The sequence below is a fragment of the Tetrao urogallus genome, assembly GCF_951394365.1.
Source record: "Tetrao urogallus genome assembly, chromosome: 1".
In the NCBI taxonomy this organism is placed as follows: Eukaryota; Metazoa; Chordata; class Aves; order Galliformes; family Phasianidae; genus Tetrao; species Tetrao urogallus.
Window position 1 is genome coordinate 252,463 of NC_136813.1, and position 24,870 is coordinate 277,332.

The following is a 24,870-nucleotide window of genomic DNA, read 5'->3' on the forward strand; positions in this document are numbered from 1 at the left end:
GTATGGTTGGGTTGAGGTTGGACTTGATGATCTTTAGGGTCTTTTCCAACCTGAGCAATTCTATGATTCTGTGATGTCATTGATGAAGTTATTAAAGGCTGTCGGTTCCAGCACCGACCCCTGGGGGTCACCACTCATCACAGATCTCCGTGGATCCATCTGGAGTCCCATTTGGTCAGACATAGAGTCATGTTTGGGGCCTTATGAGAGATGGAGTCCTATTAGTCATTGAGGGAGGGGGAATCCCATTGATCCCATTGATCAGGATAGGAGATGGAATCTCACTGGGGTGCTGTGGAAGATGGAATCCCAGTGGGGAACCCTGTTAGGGAGTCTACAAACAGCAGGGGAATTGACTCTGTGAAAGGGGAGATAACAGCAGGACAAGGGGAAATGGTTGGAAGTTGAAGGAGGGCAGATGGAGGTTGGATGTCAGGGGGAAGTTGTTTAGAGAGAGAGTGGTGAGGTGCTGGAACAGCTGCCCAGAGAGGCTGTGATGCCCCGTCCATCCCTGGAGGTGTTGGAGGCCAGGTTGGATGGGGCCCTGGGCAGCCTGGGCTGCTGTGAGATGGGGAGGTTGGTGGCCCTGCATTGGTGGGAGGTTGGAGCTTCGTGATCCTTGAGGTCCCCTCCAACCCGGGCCGTTCTGTGATGCTGTGACTGTGGGAAATGGAGTTCTGCCGGTTACGGTGGGCAATGGAAACCCGCTGGGGAATTGTGGGAGATGGAGTCCTATAGGGCTCGGTGTGGGACGAGTCCCACTGGGCACTGCGAGAGATGCAGCCCCGTTCGTAGGGGAGAAGGCTGCAAAAAGCACTGCGGGACGCGGATCCCATCGGGGCGACGCAGGATTTGGAGCCCTGCTGGGGCGGTGCGGGATGCGGATCCCATCGGGGCGCTGAGAAAGTGCTCGAGTGCCGAGCGCGGTTGCGTTAAGCGCAGACGTGAGCGTGTGTCCGCAGCGCTGTGCTGCCGCGCCGCGGCTGTGTGCGCCCCGAGCGGGCACGGCCGTGCCAACCCGCACAGCTGCGCGTGTCTGCGGTCAGCGCTGTGCGCTGCGGAGCTGACTGTGCCCGCCGGGGGAGACCGCGGCACCGCTCGTGGCTCCGGGAGCGACCCAACCGCGCTGCGCCGCTCCGGTCCCTGCTGTGCGGGACTCGGTGCCGGCGCGGGGCAGAAGAAGCGCAGCAGGCGGCACCGGACCAAGGCTTTATTGCGGCCGGAGCGGTGAAACCGGGGAGCGGCATTTCCCCCTCGCCGCCCCACCTCCGGCCCTGCCCCACGGCCCCCCACGGGAAGGGTGAAGGCAGTGCGAAGCCGCCGCCGTCCCCGTCCCCGCCTCCCGTGCCCGTCTCGCATCTCCTCGCCTCCCCACGCACGGGCACCACGGCACGGAGCCCACGGGCACCGCATGCGGGGCGGCACCGGGGCGCAGAGGAGGCAGGGATCCGGGGGACGACCGCGGGGCCGCGCCGGGGCACGAGCGAATCGTCGCCGGGGGGCGGCGCGGGGCCGGGCGGGTTCAGGGGGGGCCGAGGCTGCTGACGGTGGTGTAGCTGAACTTGGAGAGCGACGCGTTGGCGTTGGCCACGTCCTCGTCGGGCGCGCGGCGCGGGCAGGAGCGGCGGCAGCCGGCGCAGGTGCCCAGGAAGGCGGCGCGGAAGCGGCGGTTCATGAAGCAGTAGATGAGCGGGTTGGCGCAGGCCGAGGTGTAGGACAGCAGGTGGATGAAGGAGATGGGCGTCCCCGAGAGCGCGCGCTGCGCCGCCCGCGGAGCGAAGGCACGCCACGTGTTGGCCGCGAAGATGGGCAGCCAGCAGAGGAAGAACATGGCCACGATGACCACCAGCATGCGGATCACGCGCCGCTTGGCCACCAGCTTCGCCTCCGAGCTGTTGATGCGCGCCCGCTCCTGCTGCGCCCCCGCCGCTCCCAGCGCCCGCAGCTCCAGCGCAGCGCCCGGCCGGGAGAGCTGCAGGTAGCAGCCGTCACCCTCGTCACAGGCGGGCGGTGGGTCTGTGCTGCGCTGGGCTGCGGGCAGGAGAGGCGCGGTCATGGATGTGGCGCCATCGGGACCCAGGTGGCACCGGGCAGCGCCACCTGGGGGGTGGCATCGGGCACAGAGCGGTGCGGCCTCCACCAACACGGTGCGGATATCAGAAAGGGCCTTGGCAAAGGGACCTGGCACGGTGCTCAGCCCCGCCGCTCGCCCTGGGATGAAGGCACTGATCAGAGCCGCGTGGCTCCTCATTCCCCAGAGCCTCACCTGCTGCTTCCCCCTTGATGTCCAGCTCAAAGCGGATCCCTCGGTACAGCTCGCGGGAGATGAGCCCGTAAGCCACGATCATCACCACGCCCGGAATGAAGAAGAGGACGAGGAGCAGCAGGACATACCTGGAATTCCAGCGCCCGTGGCTCGGCAGCCCTCGCCCCCCCCCGCGCCGTGCGTTGCCCCCCACTCACCATGCCTGCCTCACGTGCTCGCTGGGCCAGGCGTGAGTGCACTGGCTGAGGGGCGGGCGGGCGCCGGGCACGGGCAGCAGCCGCGTGGTGCTGTACACAGCGTAGGGCAACATGAGCAGCGCCGAGAAGAGCCAGGTGCTGGCGATCACCCGGCAGGCGTGCGAGCGCGTCTGCCACACGCGGGACTGCAGCGGGTTGCAGATGGCGCTGTACCGCTCGATGGCGATGGCCACCAGGCTGAAGGTGGAGACCGAGACGGAGACGCCTGCGGGCAGCGAAGGGTGAGCGGCAGCGCGGCGCGGCGCGGCGCACGGCCCCCGACCCGCGTCGTACCCATCAGGTAGGCCATCAACTTGCAGACGGCCTCTCCGAAGATGAAGGTGCCCATGAGGTTGGGGATGAGGGTGAAGGGCATGCAGCAGAGCGCCAGCATCAGGTCGCTGAGCGCCAGGGACAGCAGGAAAGAGTTGGTGACGGTGCGCAGGCGGCGGTTGAGGAGCAGCACGGCCACCACCAGGGCGTTCCCGCAGACGCTCAGCACGAAGATCAGCGCGTACAGCAGGACGCGCACCGTCAGGTCCAGCTCTGCGGGTGCACGGTCACAGGCAGCGCAGCGCGCCCGGGAACGGCTCCGCGTGCCAGCCCTGCGCTGTGCCCGGGAGCTCCTGCGGCCGTCCCTGCGGCGCACGCGGTGCCAGGACGCGGTGCCAGGACGCGGTGCCACGCGGGCCGAGCTCCAGCACGGGGACAGCGGGCGGGCGGCGGGAACGCGGTGCTGCCGCTCCCCGAGGCCGAACCCTGCCTGTCCCGAGTCCCGCTCCTCCCTCGGACGCGCCCGCGGCCGCCGTCACCGGGAGCGGAGCGGTCCGGCGCGGGCATCACCCGGCGCTGGCATCCGCGTGCGCGGGCAGCGCGATGGGGCGCCGGAGCGGGGGGATCCCTGGGGTTCCCGGGTTTCCCTCCCGCCTCCGCTCGGGACGCTCGCTGCCCCCGCGCAGTCCGAGCCCACGCCGGGACCGCCGTGCGCTGAGCACCGGGCGATGCTGGGGACGCGGCGCACCGGGAGGGAGCGGCTCCTGTGCGGGGCCCCGCGGTGCGCCCCGTCCCGTCCCGCCCCGTCCCGTCCCGCCCGCTCCGCTCTCACCTTTGGGCGCCGGCGGCCCCCGGAAGCCCCTGCGGAGGAGGTCGCAGGCGGAGCCGTTCCAGGTGGGGCCGGTCCCGGTGCCGTTGGCGGAGCCGCTACCGTTCCCGGGGCGGCAGAGCAGCTCCTGCAGGGACTCGTTCAGTCGCCTCGGGTCCATGGCTGAGCCCTCAGAGTCGCCCCGCGCCCATCGCGCCCTCCTCGGCAGCACCGAGGACGGCACCGGGGGGCTCCGCCAGGACCGCTCCGCTCCGCTCCGCGCCGCCTCGCGCGTTTCGGAGCCACCGAGAGAGTGAGCGGGGGGCGGCGCCGGCGGAGGGGAGCGGGGCGGGGCGGGGCCGGGGACGGCGGGGGGAGGTGGAGGGAGACCGGAGGGGGAGGGGGCGGCGGGGCCGGACCGGAGCCGAGGTTCGAGGGACTCGAGGGGGTCTGAGCTTCCCGCCCCGCCGGAGCCCCCCGCCGCTCCCCGCAGCATTCCCCCGTGCCCGAGCAGCCGCCGCCCGCCGCTCCCCGCCGCTGTTTGCGCAGCCCCCCCACTCTGTTTGCTGCAGCTGGGCCGCTCCCAGCCGGGGCCGCGCCGGGGTCCCCCGGGGGTGCGAGGCCGCTCCCTCTGCTGCCGCGTCCGAGGCTGCGGGGATTCCGGCCTCACCCCGGTCCCTCCCGTTCCCAGAACCATCCCTGTCCTCATCCCATCTCGTCCCTGTTCCCTTCCCTTCTCTCGTCCTCTCCCTTTCCCACCCTCTCGCTCATCCCCTTCCCCATCCCTGTCCCATCCTCACCCTGGGTCACCCGCAGTTCTCACCCTTATCCCCGGCCCCATCCTTGTCTCGATCCCTCTTCCCGCCCCCCCCCCCCCCGTCCCACCCGATCCCATCCCCATCCCCGTTGCTGTCCCCATTCCCATTCGTGTCCCACACTTGTTCCAACCCCGTCTACACCCCTTCCTATACCTATCCCCATTCCTGTCCTATCTCTATCACTACCTCTGTCCTTGTTCTGAACCCATCCTTGTCCCTCCCTTTCCTTCCCTGTACCCATTCCTATCCCATCTCCACCCTGGGCTGTCCTTCCCCTCTGTCCCCTTCCCCTCCCTATCCATGTCCTACTCTTGTTCTTGCTCCCATCTCTGTCCCCTGCCGCTCCCTCCTTATCCTTATCCAAATCCTTGTTCCTGTTCCCCTCCCCATTTCTGTTCCAACACTGCTCATGCCCTCATCCCCGTCCCTCTCACCTCCCACCCTGCCATTTTTGACCCTTCCTGTCCCACCCCCATCTCAGACTGCCCCTGTGCCCCTTTCCCTATCACCGTCCCATCCCTATCCCTGTCCCCATCTTCATCTCCATCCCATTCCCACCCCACTCTCACCAACACAGTCCCTGTTTCTGCTGTGCTGAGAGCCCCCAATCCCCCCAGGCGCAGCCCGGTGCCCCCCCTGCCCCACTCCTGCTCTGCATCCTGCCCCATCCCTGCATCTCCTATTGTAAGGGACAACGCCGCGCTCCTCGTTCACCAACAACCACTGCTGTTGCTTAGCAACTGTTGTTATTGCTACATAGCAACTATTGTCACCATCACCTAGCGGTTGTTGTCATGGTTACCTAGCAACTGTTGTCGTTGTTTCCTAGCAACGGCTGTCAAAAAGCACCGACTGTCACTGCTATTGCACGCTCAGCAGCCGGGCGAATCCCTGACCCTCAGCGCCAACGGCCTCTGGGCTGTGTGCCCCGTGCCCCTGTGGGACCCCGACCCCTGGTGGGACCCCCTGCACCAGTGGGACCTCGTGCACCAGAAGGAGCCCATGTACCAGTGGGACCTCGTGTGCCAATGGGACCCCCTACAGCAGTGGGACCCCGTGCCCTGGTGGGTCTGTGTGCCCCCCTGGGACCCGCTGTGCCAATGGGACCTCGTGCTGCGGTGGGACCCTGTGCCCCCCTGGGACTCTGGACGCTAACGGGACTCTGTGCCTTAGTGGGATTCTGTGCCCTGGTGGGTCGCCCCTCGGGCTCCCCTTCCCCTGCGGCTCGCTGCAGCCTGCTGGGACTCCTCTTGCTGCCCTTCCCCTGTCCCCGCCTGCCCCTCTGCTGCGCCCTGCTCTCCAGGCGCCCGATGCGCAGTGCCAGTTTGAGGGCACTGGACTCCAGCTGTGCCAGCAGCCGCGCCGCTCGTGTCTGCAGAGCCTCCAACGCCGCCTCCAGCACCAGCGCTCGCTGCTCAGCCTCCTCCCGAGCTGCCGCCGCCGCCGCCTCGGCGTGCACGTCCAGCTTGTCCATACGCAGCAGGATCTCACGGCCCTTGGCCTCCAGCAGCGCTCGGGCACTGGGGAATTCACTCAGTACCTCTGCCAGGTCCTCCTTGGCCAGGCAGAAGAGGTCTGCGTAGCCGATGCTGCGGATGTCAGCTGTGCGCCGGTTCCCTGAGCGGTTCCCTGAGGGCACATCGCTATGGTTAGGATGGAGTGGTGGTGGCACATGAGGCAGGGATGGCACCAGGGCAGCACCACGACCAGCCGTGCTCACCAAAATGTGCCCTGGCTTCATCCCGTGCTCAGGCTCTGCCAGCACCGGCGGGACATGGGAGTGGGAGGGTGGCACAGGGACAGCAGGGGGGGGATACTATTGTGGGGATGGAACTGAGGGGATGGCACTGAGGGGATGGAACTGAAGGGTTGGCACTGTGGGGATGGCACCATGGGAATGGAACTGAGGGGATGGCATTGTGGGGATGGTACTATGGGGATGAACTGTGGGGATGGTACCGTTGGAATGGCAGTGAGGAGATGGCACCAAGGGGATGGCACTGAGGGGATGGAACTGAGGGGATGGCACTGTGGGGTTGGCAAGCTGGGGGCCCGGCAGGGGCTCACCGGGGATGTTGATGAGGCTGATCTCTCCAAAGTAGAGCCCCTCTCCCAGCACGGCGAGCTGCGTCACACCGTCAGCTCCCAGCACCTCCAGCCGCCCCTCCCGGATGAAATACATCTCACGGCCCACGTCGCCGCGCCGGCAGACGAACTCTCCAGGCCCAAAGACCTGAGGGCGCAGTCGCAGCACCAAGGCCTCCAACACGCCACGCTCACAGCTCTGGAACAGCCTCACCTTGCTCAGTGCTGGTAGATGCACGCTGGCGGCCACCTCGGCACGCAGCCTCTCAGGCAGGTGCCGCAGCACCACGCGCTCCTCCGCCAGCTTGCGCTGCACACGCAGGTGCTCGTGCCACGCGGCCACGCGTCTCACCAGCCGCCCTGCCACGCCGTGAGCCCGCAGGAAGCGCCGCACCGGGCCGTGCTCTGGGTAGAAGGAAGCGTCGGCCGCGCTCATGTCGGCGATGACGGAGCTCATGCTGCCCATGATGGTGGCGAAGCCCAGCACGGCCAGCAGGAAGCCGGCCATCATGAAGAGGAACTCCTCCTCGCGGCACGGCTCTGGCGTGTCACCCACAGTGGTGAGGATGAGGGTGGAGATGTAGAAGCTGTGCAGGTATTGCCGCAGCGGGCGTGCGAAGCCGGGCCGGCTCCCGTTGGGGTGCACCCACGTATCAGAGCCCAGCCCCAGGTGCACGGACAGAGCGAAGTAGAGGCAGGCGTTCCAATGGATGGCCACCAAGACGTAAAGCATCAGCTTGGCGATGCGGAAGGCGTGGGGGTGAGCTGTGCGCGTCTCCCGGCGCTCGAAGGCCTCCAAGAGCCGCGGGGCACGCAGGCAGCGGTTGGAGCGCAGGGCTGAGCGCAGGCGCAGGCACAGCAGCTCGATGGGCAGCACTGAGGCCACGTCCCATAGGAAGCTGCTGGAGCGCAGGTAGCGGCGTCGGATGCGCTGCTGATCCAGCACCAGGATGCCCTCGTCCAGGAACCCTGCGGGCAGCACCTGGCTGGGGATGCTCAGAGGGATGGGGGGGTCGGTGGCTGGCAGTGGGGATGGGAGTGGGGGGATCATGGGCTGGTGTGATGGGGGACTGAGTCATAGAATCACAGCATGGCCTGCATTGCACAGGAGCACAGCGCTCATCCAGCTCCAAGCCCTGCTGTGTGCAGGTCGCCAACCAGCAGCCCAGGCTGCCCAGAGCCACATCCAGCCTGGCCTTGAATGCCTGCAGGGATGGATGGGGCATCCACAGCCTCCTTGGGCAACCTGTGCCACTGCCTCACCACCCTCTGGCTCCAAAACTTCCTCCTCACATCCAACCCAAACCTCCCCTGTCTCACTTTAAAACCATTCCCCCTTGTCTTGTCACCATCCACCCTTACAAACAGCCGTTCCCCCTCCTTTTGCATGCTCCCTTCAAGTACAAACAGGAGGAGGAACAGCTGTTTACAGGGTGATTGTGACTGAAGGGGTTGAAGGGCTCTGATGTGATGCTGTGCCATGAGGGGGAGGTGAGGGCAGAGGGGTCCTGAGTGCTGCATATTGCCATGGGGTGCGGGGGGGCCTTGGAAGGTGGGTCCCTCCCCCCTGCCCGGCAAGCCGTGCCTCCAGGCCATGTGTATCACGTTCCAAGCGTGTGCGGCTGTGCGGACACTGACCGGTGTTCAGACGCACGCTGATGTCCAGCAGGTACAGCGCATCGCTGACACAATCCAGGCTCAGCCACAGCGCTGCGTGCCGCTCCTGCACCTCCGTGAAGCAGCACCTGGCCCAGCCGGCGGCGTCACCGGGCCGTTCCCTCCCCGCGTCCCACCTCCCCCAGCCCCGCGCCGCACCTGCAGATGATCACGACCCAATTGTACAGCACGGGCAGCACCATGGCGCTCAGCCACCGGTAGTAGCGCTCCCCGGAGGGGTCCAGGATGCGTCCCCGGGCTTCGGCGGTGCTGCGGGGTCGAGGAGGGAGCGGGGCGGTCGGGGCGCCGACACGGCACCGAGGTGCTGCGCCCTCCCGCCCCACATCACATCGCCCCACATCGTGGCCGGGGAAAGGGGAGCCCGGCTCACCGCTGTCCGCGTCCGGTGTTGGAGTCCCAGCGGCGGCACAGCACCGCGCCGAGGCCCCGCATGGTGAGGCGGAGCCGGGGGATCCCGCAGCCTCCCGCAGAGCGCGGCGTCGCGAGCGCGGCTGCGGGCGGCTCCTGGCAACGGGCGGTCCCCGGGGCCGCGGGGGCGGCGTGCGGGGGACGGGGCGGGGCTGCGCCACGGGGTGCGGGCGTGGGGCGCGGGGGACCGCGCGGGGACGGATCCCCGATGCCCGGGACGGGGCTGCCCTCGGAGCGGGACCCCCGTGGCCAGCGGTTCTCCGCGACGCGGTGGTCGCACTGCCGGGCGCTGCCACGCACGGCGCCCCGCACGTCCCGCTCCGGCCCCGGAGGTCCGCGCAGCCCCTCCCGCATCCCGCACCGCGACGCCCACCTCCAGGCCACGCCCACGTCCCCGCCTCGTTCTCGCCGCAGCCAATGAGCGCGCAGTCTCCCCGCGAGGCCCCGCCTTCTCGCCCTCAGGCCCCGCCCCCCCCTCCGGTGCTCAGGGCGGGGCCGCGGGGCGGGGCGGTGCGCGCGGTGCGTGGGGCGGCGGCGCGAAGATGGCGGCGGGCGCGCGGGGCCCTCGGCGGGGGCGGCCGGTGAGAACGGGGCGGGCGGCGGGGGGGGGGAGGGGGGAGCGCGGGGCGGGCGGGAGCGGGGCGGGGCCTCGGGGCGGGAGGCGGCGGGAGGCGGCGGGGTCGCGCCGTGCCCTTGGCGGGGGCGCGGGGTGCGGCGGGGCCGCGGGGGCGGAGCGGGGCGGAGCCGGGGGGTCCCGAGGGGGGGGGTTCGGCCCCGAGTCGGGCTCAGCGCCGCTCTCCTCCCCCCCGCAGGAACGGCGCTGACGGCCGACGGCGCGACCTTCACCCCCAGGTACGGGGCGGGCCGGGGCGGTTCCCACCCGTTGTCGGTACGGCGGCTCCGCGGCCGTGCGGTGCGTCCGTCCCCGCGCCCGCCTCCTCTCCCTGTTGCCATTTGCGGGGTCCGGGCCATCCCGTGCGGTTCCCATCCCCCCCCGCCCCTCCGTGCCCCGTGGCCGTGAGATCGGGATGGCTGTGACCGCGCACGGCACCCGGTGCCGCCCGGTGCCACGTGGGCCGGCGGCCGTTCCCCACCCACGCCGCTTCCTTCGCGTCTCCGGTCCGCGTTGGGTTCCTGCGGTGCCATCGGCCTAAATGGGGCCGTGGAGGAGCGTTGGGGTCGGTGGGGTTCGGTGCCGTCAGCCCCATCTCGCGGCACGGCGCCGTGGCCGTCCCGGTGCCGGCGGTGCTGTGGGAGCCGCTTTCTCCCTCTCTAACTTTAGCACCCGCAGCTGCGGTGCAACGGGAGCTCCTTGCCGCGTGGTATAAATACATCTGCGAGCTGCCCAAAATACACCGGGCGCGGAGACACCCCCGCCGTGCCGGGTTGGAACCCGTGCAGCTCCGCGGTGCTGCCGTACTGGGGCTGTGGAGCCGCTCTGTGGCCCCGGGTTCCGCTGCTCCCTTCCCCTTTTGTGCTTTGGGGTTTCCTGAACGGCTGCTTTCATGCCCGGCGCTGCCAGCCCTGTGCCTCCCTCCCACCCCTGCTCCCACTGCTTCCAAAGCACAAACGGGCACGGGTGCGTTTTGGGCGCAGTGGGTGCTGGGGGGGCTCAGTGCTGACCCTGACTGCCACCCCACACCCACCCCGTGCCCCACAGGGCTGTGCCGGCACCCTCAGCCCCGGGTGATGGTGGCTGTGGGGCAGAGGATCACAGGGGTGGGGATTGGGCCTCGCACCTTCAGTCCCATGCAGGGGCTGTTGGTGCAGGCGTTGAGCGCACGGGGAGCTGTGCAGGGTTGCTGGGCCCTGGTTGCTCCCTGTGCCCAGCGCAGCTCTCTCACGATGCCCACGCTCAGCTCCTGGTTCAAAGTGCAGCTCTGGGTGTGGAGCAGCGCTGTGTCACAGCCCTCCTCCACTCCACACTTCCTTGTCCGTCCCAGCTCCTGTCCCGGCTCCCGGCAGCCTCTCCTTCCTGGTGCCTCCAGCAGAGGCATCTCTGGGACCCGCTTCCTTTGGTGCTGCTCAGAGCTCTCTCATCCATTGCCCTGCGCCGGGACACGGAGCTGCTGCTGGGTTCCAGCTGTGCCCTCAGGTCTCTCTCGCAGGTGGGTGACGTCCCCTGCCCTCCTGGCTCTGGGGCTGCTCCTTCTGGCTCTGTCCCTCTGCGCTGTGCCGTGGGGGTGGGTGTGCACGAGGCCCGATGGCCAGGCTCTGCGTCCATCCCCGATGTGGCAGCAGCAGTTCCTTCGCCCTTGCCCTCATCCTCAGCTGTGCCCGGGGTCATGATGCGTGACTCATGGTGTGGGAGCCGTGGGTCTCACTCCCTCCCCACGGAGGCACCCGTGGAGCCGTGCCACCCCCAGAGCTGCCTGCAGGAGGTTGGGTGCAGCACGGAGGCAGGAGCAGCGGTGGGGGGCTGCCGGGGCGGTGTCAGAATGGAGCTGGGACGTACAGGGGTGGTTGTAGGGTGGCGCTGGCACAGTGCTGTTGAAGCGGTGCCTGGATGGTTCTGGGTGGTGCCGGTACGGTGCTGCGATGATGCTAGATGGTGCTGGGATGATGCCTCTGCCCCTCCCCTGTGCTCAACGCACTCCCCACAGCCCAGCAGCATGGAGTGTGTGGCCCTGCTCGCCGCCCGCTGCCCCGTGCCCGCGTGGCACCGCACAGCCATCGGATCGGGCCGGGCCTGCGGGGCGTCGCAGCGCTGCCCCTGAGCCGTGCCCCCGCTGCGTCCCCATGGAGAGGATGAGCTGGCTGAGCAAACTGACCCCACGCGGGGTTGGGCAGCGTGCTGCCCGCAGCGCCAGCCTGCAGAGCCCCGTCACCGCCGACCCCGAGACCTGCCTGATGGTCTTCAAGAACCACTGGGCGCAGGTGAGCCGGCGCGGGGCAGCGGGCGCGGGGAGACCCTCAGGATGGGTGCTGAGAGCTCTGCCTGCAGGTGCTGCGCATCCTGGAGCGCCGCGGCTGCACGCCGGCCCCCGACGACCTGAGCGCGGTGCGGAACAACACCTACCAGCTGCTCAACCTGCTGGCCGAGGACCGGCCGCGCGGCGAGGCCAACGCGGGGCCCATCCTGGAGTTTGTGGTGGCCGAGAATCTGCTGGAGCGGCTGCTGGGCTGGCACCTGCAGGGCGACTTCGGCGAGGAGCGCAAGGTGGAGCAGCTGAAGCTGTATGAGATGCTCATCAGCCAGGCCCGGCAGCCCCTCCTGCGGCACCGCGCCGTGCTCACGCCGCTGCTGCGCCTGCTCAGCCTCTGCGCCGAGCCCAGCTCCGCGCCGCTGGAGAACAGCCTGGTGCTGCTGCTCAACCAGCTCTGCGTCTCGGTGGCCAAAGAGCCCTCCATCCTGGAGCTCTTCTTTCACAGCCACACCGACCAGGGCCCCGCCAACCTCATCATCTTCTCCCTCCTCATCCCTTTCATCCACCACGAGGGTGTGCTGGGGCAGCAGGCCCGCGATGCGCTGCTGCTCATCATGGCCATGTCGGCCAGCAACCACGCCGTCGCCAAGTCCATCACCGACAATTCCTACTTCTGCCCGGTAAGGCCGGCGTGGTGCTGGAGCCGCTGGGCATTGCGTGCCCAGGACCACGCTCAGTGCTTGTACCCACAGGTCTTGGCCACGGGGTTGAGCGCGCTGTACTCCTCGCTGCCCCGCAAGATCGAGGTGCGCGGGGACGACTGGCACTGCCTGCGCCGCGAGGACTGGATCGGGGTCTCCTCCCTTGTGCTCTTCATGAACTCCTTGGAATTCTGTAACGCCGTCATCCAGGTGGGGCTCTCGGGGACGTGGGGCGATGCGGGCTGGCGCGGGCAGCCCTGACCCCTGCGCCCTGCAGGTCGCCCACCCGCTGGTGCAGAAGCAGTTGGTGGATTACGTGCACAACGGGTTCCTGGTGCCCGTCATGGGGCCGGCGCTGCACAAGGTAGGGGCCTCCCACCAGTGGTGCCGTGGCACGCTGCCGTGCGCCCGGAGCGCCTCCAGCTGCTGCTCCCCACGCAGACCTCCATCGAGGAGATGATCGCCAGCACCGCCTACCTGGACCTGTTCCTGCGCAGCGTCAGTGAGACGGCTCTGCTGAAAACCTTCCTGCGCTTCGTGCTGCTGCACCGCCACGACAACGCCACCATCCTCGACACGCTTGTCAGCCGCATCAACAGCAACTCGCGGGTGAGTGGCGGGGCAGGGCGTGCGGGGACCCAAGCGTGCATCTGCCTCATGTCTCCTCCGTCCCCAGCTCTGCATGGTGTCCCTGAGCCTCTTCCGGACGCTGCTCAGTCTCAACTGTGAGGATGTGATGCTGCAGCTGGTGCTCAGGTACTGCCTGCTGTGCGGTGCTGCGGTGGGCACGGCTGTGTCCCGCGGGGGGCACAAGGGATCTGATGCGCAGTATGAGACGGGGCCGTGGTGTCACCACGGGTGCTGGAAAGGGCACAGCTGTGTCCCAGGGGCGGCATGTGCAGGGGGTTCATTGGCAGGACGGCAGAGGACTGGGATATCACCAAGTGAGTGCTGGATGGGCACAGCTGTGTTGCCTGAGGGTGGCAACTCCAGAGGATCCAGTGGCAGGTTGGGATGGGGCTGGGACGTTGCCATGCGAGCACTAGAATCAGACGTGGCTGTGGCATGCAGGCACTTCTATGGGGGACATACCCAGGGAGTCTGGTGGCAGTAGGGGATGGGGCAGGGGTATCATCGTGCTGGTGCTGGGATAGGCACGGCTGTGTCCTATAGGGGACGTCCCCAGGGGTTGAAATGACGGGGCAGAATGGCACGGTGCTGGTACCTGCTGCCCCCGCCCTGCGGTCCCATTGCTTCTTCGCTCACAGCCCCGCATCCCGCCAGGTACCTGCTGCCCTGCAGCCACGTCATGCTGAGCCAGAAGCGGGCGGTGCGGGACCTGGACATCTATGGCAAGACGGCCGCCAAGTTCCTCTCGCTCATCCCACGCTGCTGCCGCCCTGAGAACGCACCGCTGCCAGAGCGGGACGAGGAGCCCACGGCGTGGGCAAAGGGTACGGCAGCAGCACTGCAGGACCACACAGCGCGTCACCCCCAGCCCTGTGCTGCTGAGCACTGTCTCCTCTCCATAGGGCAGAGCAGCCCCGGCGTGGACGCGTCCTCAGCAGTGCCGGTGCCGCGGCCCTCCACGCCGTCACGTCTCGCTTTCTTCATGAGGCAGCAGAGCGGCGGCCCGGAGGCAGGCGGCACAGCGCCGCGCTCCCCCGGCACGCCGAGTGGCAGCCCTGCACACCGGGCTGCGCGCTGGGAGGAGGTGGCAGAGCTGGACAGGAACTACCTGGAGTACCTGCGGGATGCGCGCCGCAGCATCGACCGCTGTGCGTGGGCATGCCGTGTCTGGTCGGCCCCCTACGATGGCGAGGAGCCTGCGGCCCCCGGAACCACCCCTGATGTGGCCCCTCTGCCTGACAGCACCCCGGGGCCCCCGACCCCACGGACTAAGAAGCGGGGGTTACCTGAGGAGGGAGCAGGGAAGGCTCCCAGCCCCAGTGAGCCCCACGCTGTGGGGCCCAGCCCTGACGCACGGGACTCGGGACTGGTGAATGGGGCACATGGGCACACGGAGCCGGGGCGGCCTGAGGGGGATGTGGTGGTGAAGAAAGTGCGCAGAAGTCCGCGAGGCGAGGGGCTGGCACACAACGGGGCCCGGGCGCAGGCTGCGGGCTGGGAGCCCCCACGCTCGGTGGACTCGCTGCTGGAGGAGCTGCTGGCCAAGGCACCAGCTGAACCCAACGGGGCGGGCGTCAGTATTGAGGCCTTCACCCAGGAGCTGCGAGAGATTGAGGCTGAGATGGAGAACGGGGCCAAGGTTGAGCCGCCTGCCATGCCTGAGCCGCTGCTGTCTCATGAGGAGGAGGAGGCCTACGCCAGCTTCGCTGCTCTGCCCGAGGGCGAGGAGGCACTGGGCCGTGTGCGGGCGCTGGACCCTCTGGCGCAGGCCGTGGCCAGCCCACCACGCACTGTGGGACCACCTCACAGCCAACCCTTCACAGGTGGGGCCGAACGGGGCGCAGACGGGAATTTCTGTCTCCCATCCCACGCTCACACCCTGACGCTTGCACCCACCCGCAGGGCCCTTCATGACGGTGCTCTTTGGTAAGCTGGAGAACATGCTGCACAACTCCCTCTACGTGAACTTCCTGCTGACGGGGCTGGTGGCCCAGCTGGCCTGCTACCCGCAGCCGCTGCTGCGCTCCTTCCTGCTCAACACCAACATGGTCTTCCAGCCCAGCGTCAAATCCTTGCTGCAGGTTGGGTGCTGGCGGCGCTGTCCGTGGTGCTGGCGGCGCTGTCCGTGGTGCTGGCGGCGCTGTCCGTGGTGCTGGCGGCGCTGTCCGTGGTGCTGCCCGCCGCTCCCTCCCTCCGTCCAATCCCATCCTGTCCCATCCATCCCGTCCAGTCCTTTATGTCCCATCCTGCAGGTGCTTGGCTCGGTGAAGAACAAGATCGAAAGCTTTGCTGCCAGCCAGGAGGACTTCCCCATGCTGCTCTTCAAGGCCAAGAAGTACCTGATTGCCCGTGGCAAGCTGGACTGGGCTGATGCACCAGGTGTCATGCCGGCGCTGCGCCGCTCAGAGACGTTGGGTGAGATGGGGACAGAGATGCTGCCATGGGATTGGGGGTACTGAGGGTGCACTGTGTGTGGGGATACCCGTGGCGCTACATGGGGTGTGGGAGCTGCTCTGAGCGATTGGGAGCTCGTGTCCCTCTGTGGGGAGGGCTGGGGGTTGCCAGGGTGAAGGGGCTGTGGCACCGGAGTTCAGGGGCTTCACACTGTGTTGCACGGGGGCTGTGTGCTGTTCTGGGTGCTGCATGCGAGACTTGGATCTGCCTCTTCCTGCTGCATGCTACATGGGGCTGGCTTCTGCTTCTCCATCGCAGCACACAGCTCCCAGACCGTACCAGCACTGCACAGGGGGCTGCATGCGGCACTGCATGCAAACTGATCTGTGCCTCCCCCTTGCTGCATTGCACTGGGGGCTGCACGTGGCCCGGCGGGCGGCCTGGGCTCTGCCTCACATCACGCACCGGGTTGTGCCCCGCGCAGCACCCCAGGCCGTGCACCGGGCTGCGCCCCGGCTTCCACGCCGTGCCCCGTGCCTCGCCCTGCGCCACGTCCCAGGCTGTGCCTGTGGCATCTCGCGTTCGCGGCCCCTCGGCTGACGCAGCCCCTCAGCCCGCAGCCGGAAGCCGTCGCTGGGCGAGCTGATCCTGCGCCACACCAACAGCCCGACGCGGGCGCGGCAGGCGGCACAGCTGGCGCTGCAGCAGGTGCGGGACGGGCCGGTGCTGCAGGCGCTGGCGGGAGCCACGCTGTTCCGCGGCTCGGCCGAGAAGCAGAGCGAGGCACTGCGGGTCAAGAACGCCGTGTACTGCGCCGTCATCTTCAGCGAGTTCCTGAAGGAGCTGGCGGCCATCGCCCAGGCGCACGCTGTCACCTCCCCGTTCCTCTCCGAGCCGCCCGAGGAGTGACCCTGGCGGCTGCTTTTTAACTGCGCGCGGGGCACGGACCTTTTTAATTTATTTGGGATGAATGTTCTGCCGGGAGCTGGCCCCGGGCGGCCGCGGGGATACGTGGGGACGGCAGGGCCGGACGGTGCCACCTGGCGTGGGGCGGGCTGGCTCTGCCCCCTGCCGCCCCCGTGGCCCCGATGTCACCCACCACCCACCCGCTCCTCTCTATGCAACGCCCCGCTCCGTGGGGTGGCTGTGGGGCAGGGTGGGGGCGCGGGGCCGGGTGGTGCATGGGGGGCCAGTGTGTCTGTGCTGTGTATAAGCCCTTGTGTAATAAAGGGTCTGGTTGAGGGCACTGCTGCCGCCATCTCTGCGGGGCTGGAGAGGAAGGAACCCCATCTGGGGTTCCCTTCAGTGCATCGTGCTGGGGGGAGGGGAGGCTGTGGAATCGTGGGTTCACTGAGGTTGGAAAACATCTCTGAGATCCCCAACCCATTCCCACCATTCAGTGACCACGTCTCTCAGTGCCACATCCATGTGGTTCTGGAACACCCCCAGAGGCGGTGATCCGCCCAACTCCCTGGGCAGCCGTGCCAGAGCATCGCTGCTCTTTGGGAGGAAGAATCTTCCCTAATACCCTTCTTGACCTTCCCTGCATGGGGTGCACTGGGGGTGTCACTGGAGCCTGTTGTGCTTTCGGGGCCGTGAGGCTGAGGATGTTGGCTGGCACCATGGGTGCCTTTGCGGCCACTGAGTGGCTGCTGGAGGAGGCAGTGGGGCAGATTGCTGAGCTCTTGGGATCTTTGCCCAGCACCGTGGCCCATTGGTTGCTGGCCCTGTTGATGCTGGTGCTGTTGGCTCCAGCCCTGTGTGCTCTGGTGATTCCCATCCAGGGATCTCCGTTCTTGCCAGCACATCCTGCACTGTCCACCCCTTGGTCAGTGTTTGCCCCTCAGCAGACCAGGGTGCTGAATGCAGCCCTGTGGCCCACGACGCCGTGCGCCCACCTGCCCACCTCATCCTTCATCAGCAACTCCACAAGTTGCGTGCTGGATGCACACAGAGGGCAGCCACTGAGGATGCAATGTGCCCAGCACGTGTTTGGGCTGGCACCACGGGCAGCAGCAATGGACTGCCCTTGTCTGGCCCTTGGCACACTGGGTGCAGTGGAGGATGTCCTTGCAGGCACCCGCAGCACCACGCAGCCTTCAGCATTCGCCCTGTCCACGTTGGCATCCCCTCCTGCATTCCCACTCTCCAGCTTGACATTCCAGATGCACAAATAGAAGGGCCAACGTGGCTGTGCCTTGGGAGGAGTGCCCCGCTGCTGCTGGCAGCTCTTTCCACGAGATCCATCACATCTCTGGTTCTTTACACCGAAATATGCTGCAGTAATTTCCTGGTGGAACACGGTTCAACGTGGCACCTGTGTCAATCAGTGAGCAGCACATCCCAGTGCTCACATCCGTCAACCCAACGTTCACCAGAGCCTCTTCCTACAGAGCAGCGCCGGTAGGTGTTCATTATCCATGCATTGGATAATTAAAGAAACCAAAGATGCACACAGCTGTAGAAATCCTTCTGCAGGGTGACATCGCTGCTGTGGGGTCATTGGCAGCTCACAGGGCACCATCATCACCAGACTGCTGGCACAGCGGTGCACCCCGACAGCAAAGCAGTGCCAACGGTTCTGGGTTCTCTGTGGCACTGGGATACGCAGGTGCTGGGGTGATGTTTGAGCAGAGATGGGGAACAGAGCCAGGAATGTTCTGCAGGCAGTGCTCATGGCTGGGGTCAGGAGTCCTGTAGCTGAGAGCACAGACAGCCCAGGGCTCCTCTCACCCTGCGGAGCTGCAGGAGCCTCCAAGCAGCTCAGTTCCCCCCACGCAGCACTGCAGTTCCTGGGGGTGGTGGGGATCCAAATTAAGGCTCAAGCAGCATTTCTCATTTTTCTGTCCTGAAAACCACTTCCACCAGCAGAGATGCACAGATTGACACCCAAATCCCGTGCAGATGGAACAGCCCTGGCAGCTCCTGCTGTGCTCCGCTTTCCCTGCAGGTGGGCGATGCTGGGGGTGGGGGGTGGGCAGGGTGCAGGGGGGGCCTGGGCACAAATCTCTGTGTCTGCTGAGATGCCCGAGTGAACCGGGTGCCCACAGGCACACACGTGAGCATGGAAGAGCTGCTGGCACTGCATTGCCTGCGTGGGTCCTCCAGGCAGGAGGAGCTCTGATGGATCACAGAGGAAAGGACACAGCATATCTGTCCCGTGTGGCACAGTGCATCCATCCCAGCCACCCTCTCTGCAGTAAGGGACTGGGCAGTGGAGTGGGATGATGCGTCAGTTCCTCAGGGGGGACAAACCCCTGGAGCACAGCTGAGCTGCATGCAGGGCACTGTGAGCTGGAGGGGACGGTGCAGGGACCAGCAGGGATCCATGGGAGGCAGCAGCAGGACTCATCCCTCCCTGGGAGGCCATTGAGATACAGGGAATGGTGCAGATCAGGTCTCCTCTTGCCTTCTTTCCTGCCCAGCCCTGACTCATTTCCTGCCTGTGTGGGGCCAGGCTCCCAGCACTGCCCAGAGCGCACCTCGCTGCAGCCCCACTGCTGAGCTGCACGCAGTGGGGCTCTGTACCCCATGGGGACATCAGGTTTGTACAGCAGTGCCTCTGTGTGTCCCAAGCAGTGGGATCACAATGTGATGCTCACCCGGGTGCCCTGTGCCACAGCATCTCTGTGCCACAGCGTCCCGTCCCAGTGGCTTCAGGGACATTTTCCAAGGCCTGGGGCTGCATTAGGGATGTGGAGGAAGGCTGGGAGGGTGGAGACCCTGACCTCAGCCACTGGGAGCCGTGGGGTCCTTAGGGCTGCATGGCACCAAGCTGATGCCCGATGCTTGGTGCCAACAAAGGCAGCACGCAGGGTTGTAAGGGAGGAGCAGCTCTTGCACTGCAAGCACTGCCCGTGGATGCAGAGCCATCATCCCCACGTCCCCCCCAGCAGGGGGTCAGCCAGCCCACAGCTGTGGGATTGGGGCATACCCAGACTGTCACATCTATGCTCCAAGCTCTGTGCACTGCTGGGCTGCATTGCTGGGCTGGACGGTGCACACTTGCTGCTGGCTGGCCAAGCTCCACCTCAAGACTCACTGGCGTATTTTCGGCCCCACGCAGCTGGCAGCTTCATTTCTGCGCTGCCAATGGCCATCTATGGCTAACAGAAGCCTGCGCTTCCTGCTGCTGTGGGCTGGGACATGAAACACAGCTGAGTGGTTCAGCAACGGTGCTGGCTAACAGTGCACGGCAGCAGCTCCACTGCCTGCCCTCTGATTGATGTGTGGCACAGAGCCCAAGGCATTCGGGGTCCCAGAGGGATCACAGGTTTGGGGGACCAGGTGCTGGGCAGGGAGCAGTGGGTGCCATTGGGGCTGTTCAGCCTGGAGGAGAAGAGGCTAATGGGGGACTTTATGGCTCTGTACAACTGCCTGAAAGGAGTGCTGAGAGGAGCCTCTGCCCCCAGATAACAGCAAAAGAACGAGACGGAATGGACTCAAATTGCACCAAGGCTGGGTCAGGTTGGGTATTAGGAAGAATTCCTTCCCAGGGTGTTCAGGTTCAGAACAGGCTGCCCTGGGAGGTGGGGGAGTCGCCATCCCTGGAGGCGCTAAAGAATTGTGTGGATGTGGTACAAAGGGATGCAGTTTAATGGGAAAATATTGGTTGTAGGTGGATGGTTGCACTGCGTGACCTCAGGGGTCTTCAGTGATTCTGTGATTCGATGGCATCCCCAAGCAGCAGGGCCTCCTCACCAGTGGCCACAGCGTTCCTCAGCGGGCAGAGCGTCCCCAGGCACCCCCAGAAGGCATAAAGCCCCAAGTGCCACGGCACCTCCGTGCAGCACCGCACACCACACACAGCAGTGGTGCTTCCAGCACAGCGCAGGGGGCGGAGGGGCAGCTGAGGCAGCTGAGGCTGTGCTCCAGTTTCCCTTCTGCTCCGGGTGCTCGGCCACTCACCGTGCTGTGGAGTGCACAGAGGGCCCCCACTCGGTGCCTGTGGGCTCAGGCGACTCAGCTGCCCCTCTGCGTCTGCTTTCCTCACTTCCCACACGCTCGGAATCCTGCCAGCTGGAATGGAATGGCTCAATCCAAAGGCACCTTCACAGATCACAGGATCATAGAACGACCTGGGTTAGAAGGGACCCCGAGGATCATCGCCTTCCAACCCCCTGCACACACAGGGCCCCCAGCCTCCACATCTGGTGCTGGACCAGGCTGCCCAGAGCCCCATCCAACCTGGCCTTGAGCACCTCCAGGGGCAGAGCAGCCACAACCTCCTGCAGCCTGCTCCTCTCTGCTCCAGCACCTCACCGCTCGCTGTCAAGAACTTTCCCCTTGTCCTGCTGCCATCTCCCCTTTCACAGAGCTGACTCCCCTCCTGTCTGCAGGCTCCCTTGAGGCACTGCAGGCTGCACTGAGGTCACCCCGCAGCTTCTCTTCTCCATGCTGAACAAGCCCAGCTCCCTCAGCCTGTCTTTGCAGGGAGGTGCTGCAGCCCTCTGCTCATCTTTGTGGCTCCTCTGGACCCTCTCCAACAGCTCCCTGTCTTCCTTGTGCTGGGGGCTCCAGCCCTGGACGCAGTGCTGCAGATGGGGCCTCACAAGGGCAGTGCAGAGGGGGACGATCACCTCCCTGTCCCTGCTGCCACCCCTCCGCTGCTGGAGCCCAGGATCCCGTTTGCTTTCCGAGCTGTAATCACACACTGCTGCCTCATGTTGTTTTTCACCCACCAGGACCCCCAGGTTCTGCTCTGCAGGGCTGCTCTCAAGCAGTTCTTCTCCCATTCTGCACACAGATCCGGGTTGCTCCGACCAAGAGCAAAACCTCGCACTTTGCTGGGTCGAATCTCATCAGGTTCACACAGGCCCACTTTTAGCGCTGACTGAGGTCCCTCTGGCAGGAACCCTTCCTTCCCATCCCTTCTTTCCAAGCTCACCCCTCTGCTTGGTGTCATCACCCAACTTGCTGAGGATGCACTGCAGCCACCACTGATGTCACTGGTGATGCTGAAGAACAACGGTGCCCCATGGGACGTCACTGATCCCTGCCTCCCCCCCAGCAGAGCCACTGAGCACCGCTCTGAATGCATCCTGCAGAGGGGCTCATTCACTGCTCAGCTCACCTCCTCCAACTGTAAGCAACTGCCACCTCCACGCAAACCCACAGCAAAAGCATTTTCTTGAGCATTAATTCTCATTTGCTTTCACTGCTGACACCACAGCCCTGCAAAACGTGCTCAGAGCTGTGTGTGGAACCACACGGACCTTTCTCATTCAATTCGTATTTGAACTGCCTCTGCACCTCCAGAGGGACAGCACTCATCCCCCGACCCTCACCCACACCAAACCTTCATTTCTCCTGAGCAGGGAACCAGAACAGAGCCTGCTTAACGCCATCACATTTCCTCAACAACCGACTCATGCATTTCTGCAGTTCCACGCGCCGCTGCATTCACTGTGCTGTTCACTTCACACCATACACGTAAGGAAGACTTTAGAAAACTTTTATTTTTCCTTTCATTTTTCCCAATTGTGCTCCACACGCTGGTTTTAAAACTTCTGGAACTGCTTCTTGGTGCCAGCAGCCTTCGTGACTTTGAGGACGTTGAACCTGACAGTCTTGCTGAGGGGCCGGCACTCCCCCACGGTGACAATGTCTCCAATCTGCACATCCCTGCAACGAAACAACAGCAGAGGCTGTGAGTTTGCAGCTGTTTGCTCTGCAGCAAGGATGCGTGCAGCGCACGACGTCGGAAACGCTGCTGTGCAACCCCAGCAGAAGTGACCTTGCATAATCAGAGCTGCAGAACAAGGAGCTGCAATCTGAAGTGCTGCAGGGATGACTGCGCTGAAACAGAAGCGCTCAGCCCCTGAGCTGCCAGCATCGGTCGCTCTGGGCATCAACCCAGTGATAAGTGGGGCTCCCACAGAAGCAGGATGAGTGCTGAGCACCCGAAGGGAAACCCTTCAGCCATCACGAGTTTCCATTCCAGTCACTTACAGACCTGAAGGACTCCTTAAGCCAGCACGGCTGGGCTGGTATTTGGGCTGCTCCAGGTACACGCTTCAGAAACGTGCAGCAGATGGACACGGCAGCCTCTGAACCCCTCTGCCCTCAGCATTTGCTTTGGAAACATCAGTCCAAACTTTCTTTTGCTTCCCCCTTTCTCAAGAACCACACAACTGTCACATTGTGGCTCCACGTCAGGCTGACTGACTGGAACACGTCTGACGGTTCAGCTGGCGCCACCGGCGTTGTCAGCATCCCCTTCACCAACAGGGGCTCTGAAGACCATCGTGAGTTCAGACATCACCACCAGCAAACAAGCTCCAGGTCAGCAGCAGGAACAGAACCGTCCCTCCCAGCCTGACATGCTCACCCACTTTCAGCACAGCCTGGGCTGAGCGCGGCACGGATTCCACCCGCCTGCGAGGCGCTCAGCACATCTGCAGTGATGTGCATGGAGCTCACAGCTCCGTCCTGCTGCCGGGGCAGCGGGGCTGCTGGACGCACCTGAAGCAGGGGGAGAGGTGCACAGACATGTTCTTGTGGCGCTTCTCAAAGCGGTTGTACTTGCGGATGTAGTGCAGGTAGTCGCGGCGGATGACGATGGTGCGCTGCATCTTCATCTTGGTGACCACACCTGGGGGCGAGAGCGGAAGGGAGGGGAGGACAGGAAGCATTCAGTGACCGGCAGCAAAACGTGCTGGGGACCCGTTTGTGACCGCTGCAGAATGGAGGCTTTTAAGAGCCCAGACCAGCAGTGCGGTGTTTCACACGTGGAGGCAGGGCCCCTCCATTCCACACTTCCTACAGCCAACACTGCCTGCACCACCGACCCAGCAGCCACGCTGCAGAGAAACACCAACAGCTCCTTGTAGCAGGCATCAGCAAAGCCTTTTGGCCTTGTCCTCACAGCCCCTTCACCATGAGGCTTGGAAGACCATCGTGAGAATGACATCATGTGCAGCTCAAGGACCAGAGCTGTGCTTCCCGGCAGCTCCAGATCAACGCTCTGGGCTCTGTGCTGATCTGCTCCAGTGGCATCACACGCTTACAGTGCTGCTGCACAACTCACCTGACAGGATTCGGCCACGGATGGAGACATTACCAGTGAAGGGGCACTTCTTGTCAATGTAGGTGCCCTCAATGGCCTGCAAGAGAAACGATGGTCACAGAATCAGAACGGCCTGGGTTGAAAAGGACCACGATGATCACCCAGTTCCAACCCCCTGCTCTGTGCAGGGTCACCAACCAACAGACCAGGCTGCCCAGAGCCAGAGTCTGAACAGGCAGCTCTGGACAGAGGCTCAGTGATGGTGCTGAGGACTTGCGAGTGCTGCAGCTGATACAACAAAAGAGATCCAAAGGAACCTGGACAAAAGCCCACATGAAGCTAATAAGGTGCAACAAGGCCAAATGCAAAGTACTGCACATCAGCTGGAGCAATCCCAGACATGAGTACAGGCTGAGAGAAGAAGTCACCGAGAGCAGCTCTGTGGAGAAGGGCTAAGGGGTTCTGGTGGATGACATGAACACAAGGCAGCAGCGTGCATTCACAGCCCACAAGGCCAGCAGTCCTGCAGGCAGCACCAACAGAGGGGGCAGCAGGCGGGGAAGTGATTGTGCCCCTGTCTGCCCTTGTGAAGGGTCCCATACGGAGCACTGCATCCAGGCCTGGGGTCCCCAGCACAGGAGGGACATGGGGCCGTGGGTCCAGAGGAGGGCACAGGGATGCTCAGAGGATGGAGTACCTCTGTATGGAGACAGGCTGAGGGAGCCGGGAGCGTTCAGCCTGGAGAAGGGAACGCTCTGGGGAGACATCATGTGGCCTCCCAGTCCTTAAAGGGAGCCTATAAGCAAGAGGGGGAGAAACTCTGTACCCAGGCAGCCAGCGACAGGCCCTGAGCAATGGGAGACGTCCAACCCTGGAGGGTGGGAACTGAGTGACCTCCGAGGTCCTTCCCAGCCTCCTCACTTTACTACGAGCCCATGAAACTCAGCGCTGCGGGGCTCAGCACACAGCCGGCCGTACCTCCTTGGGCGTCTTGAAGCCGAGGCCGATGTTCTTATAGTAGCGGGGCAACTTCTCCTTGCCGCCCTCGCCCAGCAGGGCCCGCTTTTTGTTCTGGAAGATCGTGGGCTGCTTCTGGTACGCCCGTTCGGTCTGAGGCGGGGAAAAACGGCATCACAGACGGCCTCGGGCCCACCGAGATCCCACCGCGGCCTCCATCCCGCGGCCTCCCCCCGCCACCCCAGCGCTCGGTGCCCCATCCGTACGGACGACGCCCACCCCGGGGCTCCTCTCCGGCCCCACAGCCGGCTCCCCCAACCCCCGTGTGAGACCGGGCGGATTGCAGACACCGCGGCCCAGCGCCGCGCGGGCCCCACCTGCGTGTCCGCCATCTTGGAGAACGCGGCGGAAAAGGAGCGCGCGTGGTGCGCGGCGCCGCTTATCCGGGGCGGAACCGGAAGGGACGTAACCGGAAGAGGGCGGGGGAAAGAACAGGAAGTTGCCTTGTGGGGGTGGGGACGTGGCCTGCGGCTGGGGTTGTGCGCATGCTGCAGCTTTGGTCGGACGGGCGGGGCGGCTCGGGGTCCGGGCCGACATGGGATGGCGGGGTTGGAGGGGACCCCGCAGCCCCACCCGCGGTCTGGGTGCCCCCAGCTCGGGGTCCCGGCGCCCACCCGCCTGCCCTCGTTGGCCCCTCCCCCCCCCGCCATGTCACTGCTGACCCCGGCTCAGCCCCTCCTTT

General features: G+C 65.4%; 4 protein-coding genes across 4 annotated transcripts; 1 reads left to right on the forward strand and 3 right to left on the reverse strand.

Annotated features, from left to right (window-relative positions):
• Positions 1 to 1,522: 1,522 nt before the first annotated feature.
• Positions 1,523 to 3,764, reverse strand: CCKBR (cholecystokinin B receptor; the record flags this gene model as incomplete). The annotated part of the gene is made up of 5 exons (XM_079546053.1): positions 1,523 to 2,031; positions 2,267 to 2,394; positions 2,464 to 2,728; positions 2,797 to 3,048; positions 3,608 to 3,764. 5 exons carry the CDS (start codon positions 3,762 to 3,764, stop codon positions 1,523 to 1,525), a joined length of 1,311 nt encoding a protein of 436 aa, XP_079402179.1.
• Positions 3,765 to 5,299: 1,535 nt separating this feature from the next.
• Positions 5,300 to 9,717, reverse strand: CNGA4 (cyclic nucleotide gated channel subunit alpha 4; the record flags this gene model as incomplete). Its single annotated transcript, XM_079545076.1, is given in 9 exon segments — positions 5,300 to 6,030; positions 6,469 to 7,455; positions 8,125 to 8,231; positions 8,302 to 8,412; positions 8,534 to 8,693; positions 8,696 to 8,780; positions 8,782 to 8,859; positions 8,861 to 8,975; positions 9,623 to 9,717. Coding segments are annotated over 9 exon segments (2,469 nt in total).
• Positions 9,718 to 11,295: 1,578 nt separating this feature from the next.
• FHIP1B (FHF complex subunit HOOK interacting protein 1B) lies at positions 11,296 to 16,072 on the forward strand (the record flags this gene model as incomplete). Its single annotated transcript, XM_079549412.1, has 11 exons — positions 11,296 to 11,448; positions 11,516 to 12,118; positions 12,191 to 12,349; positions 12,417 to 12,503; positions 12,581 to 12,748; positions 12,816 to 12,895; positions 13,424 to 13,593; positions 13,672 to 14,592; positions 14,672 to 14,850; positions 15,022 to 15,184; positions 15,777 to 16,072. Exons 1-11 carry the CDS (start codon positions 11,311 to 11,313, stop codon positions 16,070 to 16,072), a joined length of 2,964 nt encoding a protein of 987 aa, XP_079405538.1. The 5' UTR covers positions 11,296 to 11,310.
• A 5,539-nt stretch (positions 16,073 to 21,611) lies between these two features.
• On the reverse strand, positions 21,612 to 24,521 carry RPS11 (ribosomal protein S11). The gene is made up of 5 exons (XM_079541908.1): positions 24,506 to 24,521; positions 24,150 to 24,281; positions 23,193 to 23,268; positions 22,628 to 22,757; positions 21,612 to 21,787 (listed from the first exon to the last, which is right to left on the reverse strand). Exons 1-5 carry the CDS (start codon positions 24,518 to 24,520, stop codon positions 21,664 to 21,666), a joined length of 477 nt encoding a protein of 158 aa, XP_079398034.1. The 5' UTR covers position 24,521; the 3' UTR covers positions 21,612 to 21,663.
• Positions 24,522 to 24,870: the final 349 nt, after the last annotated feature.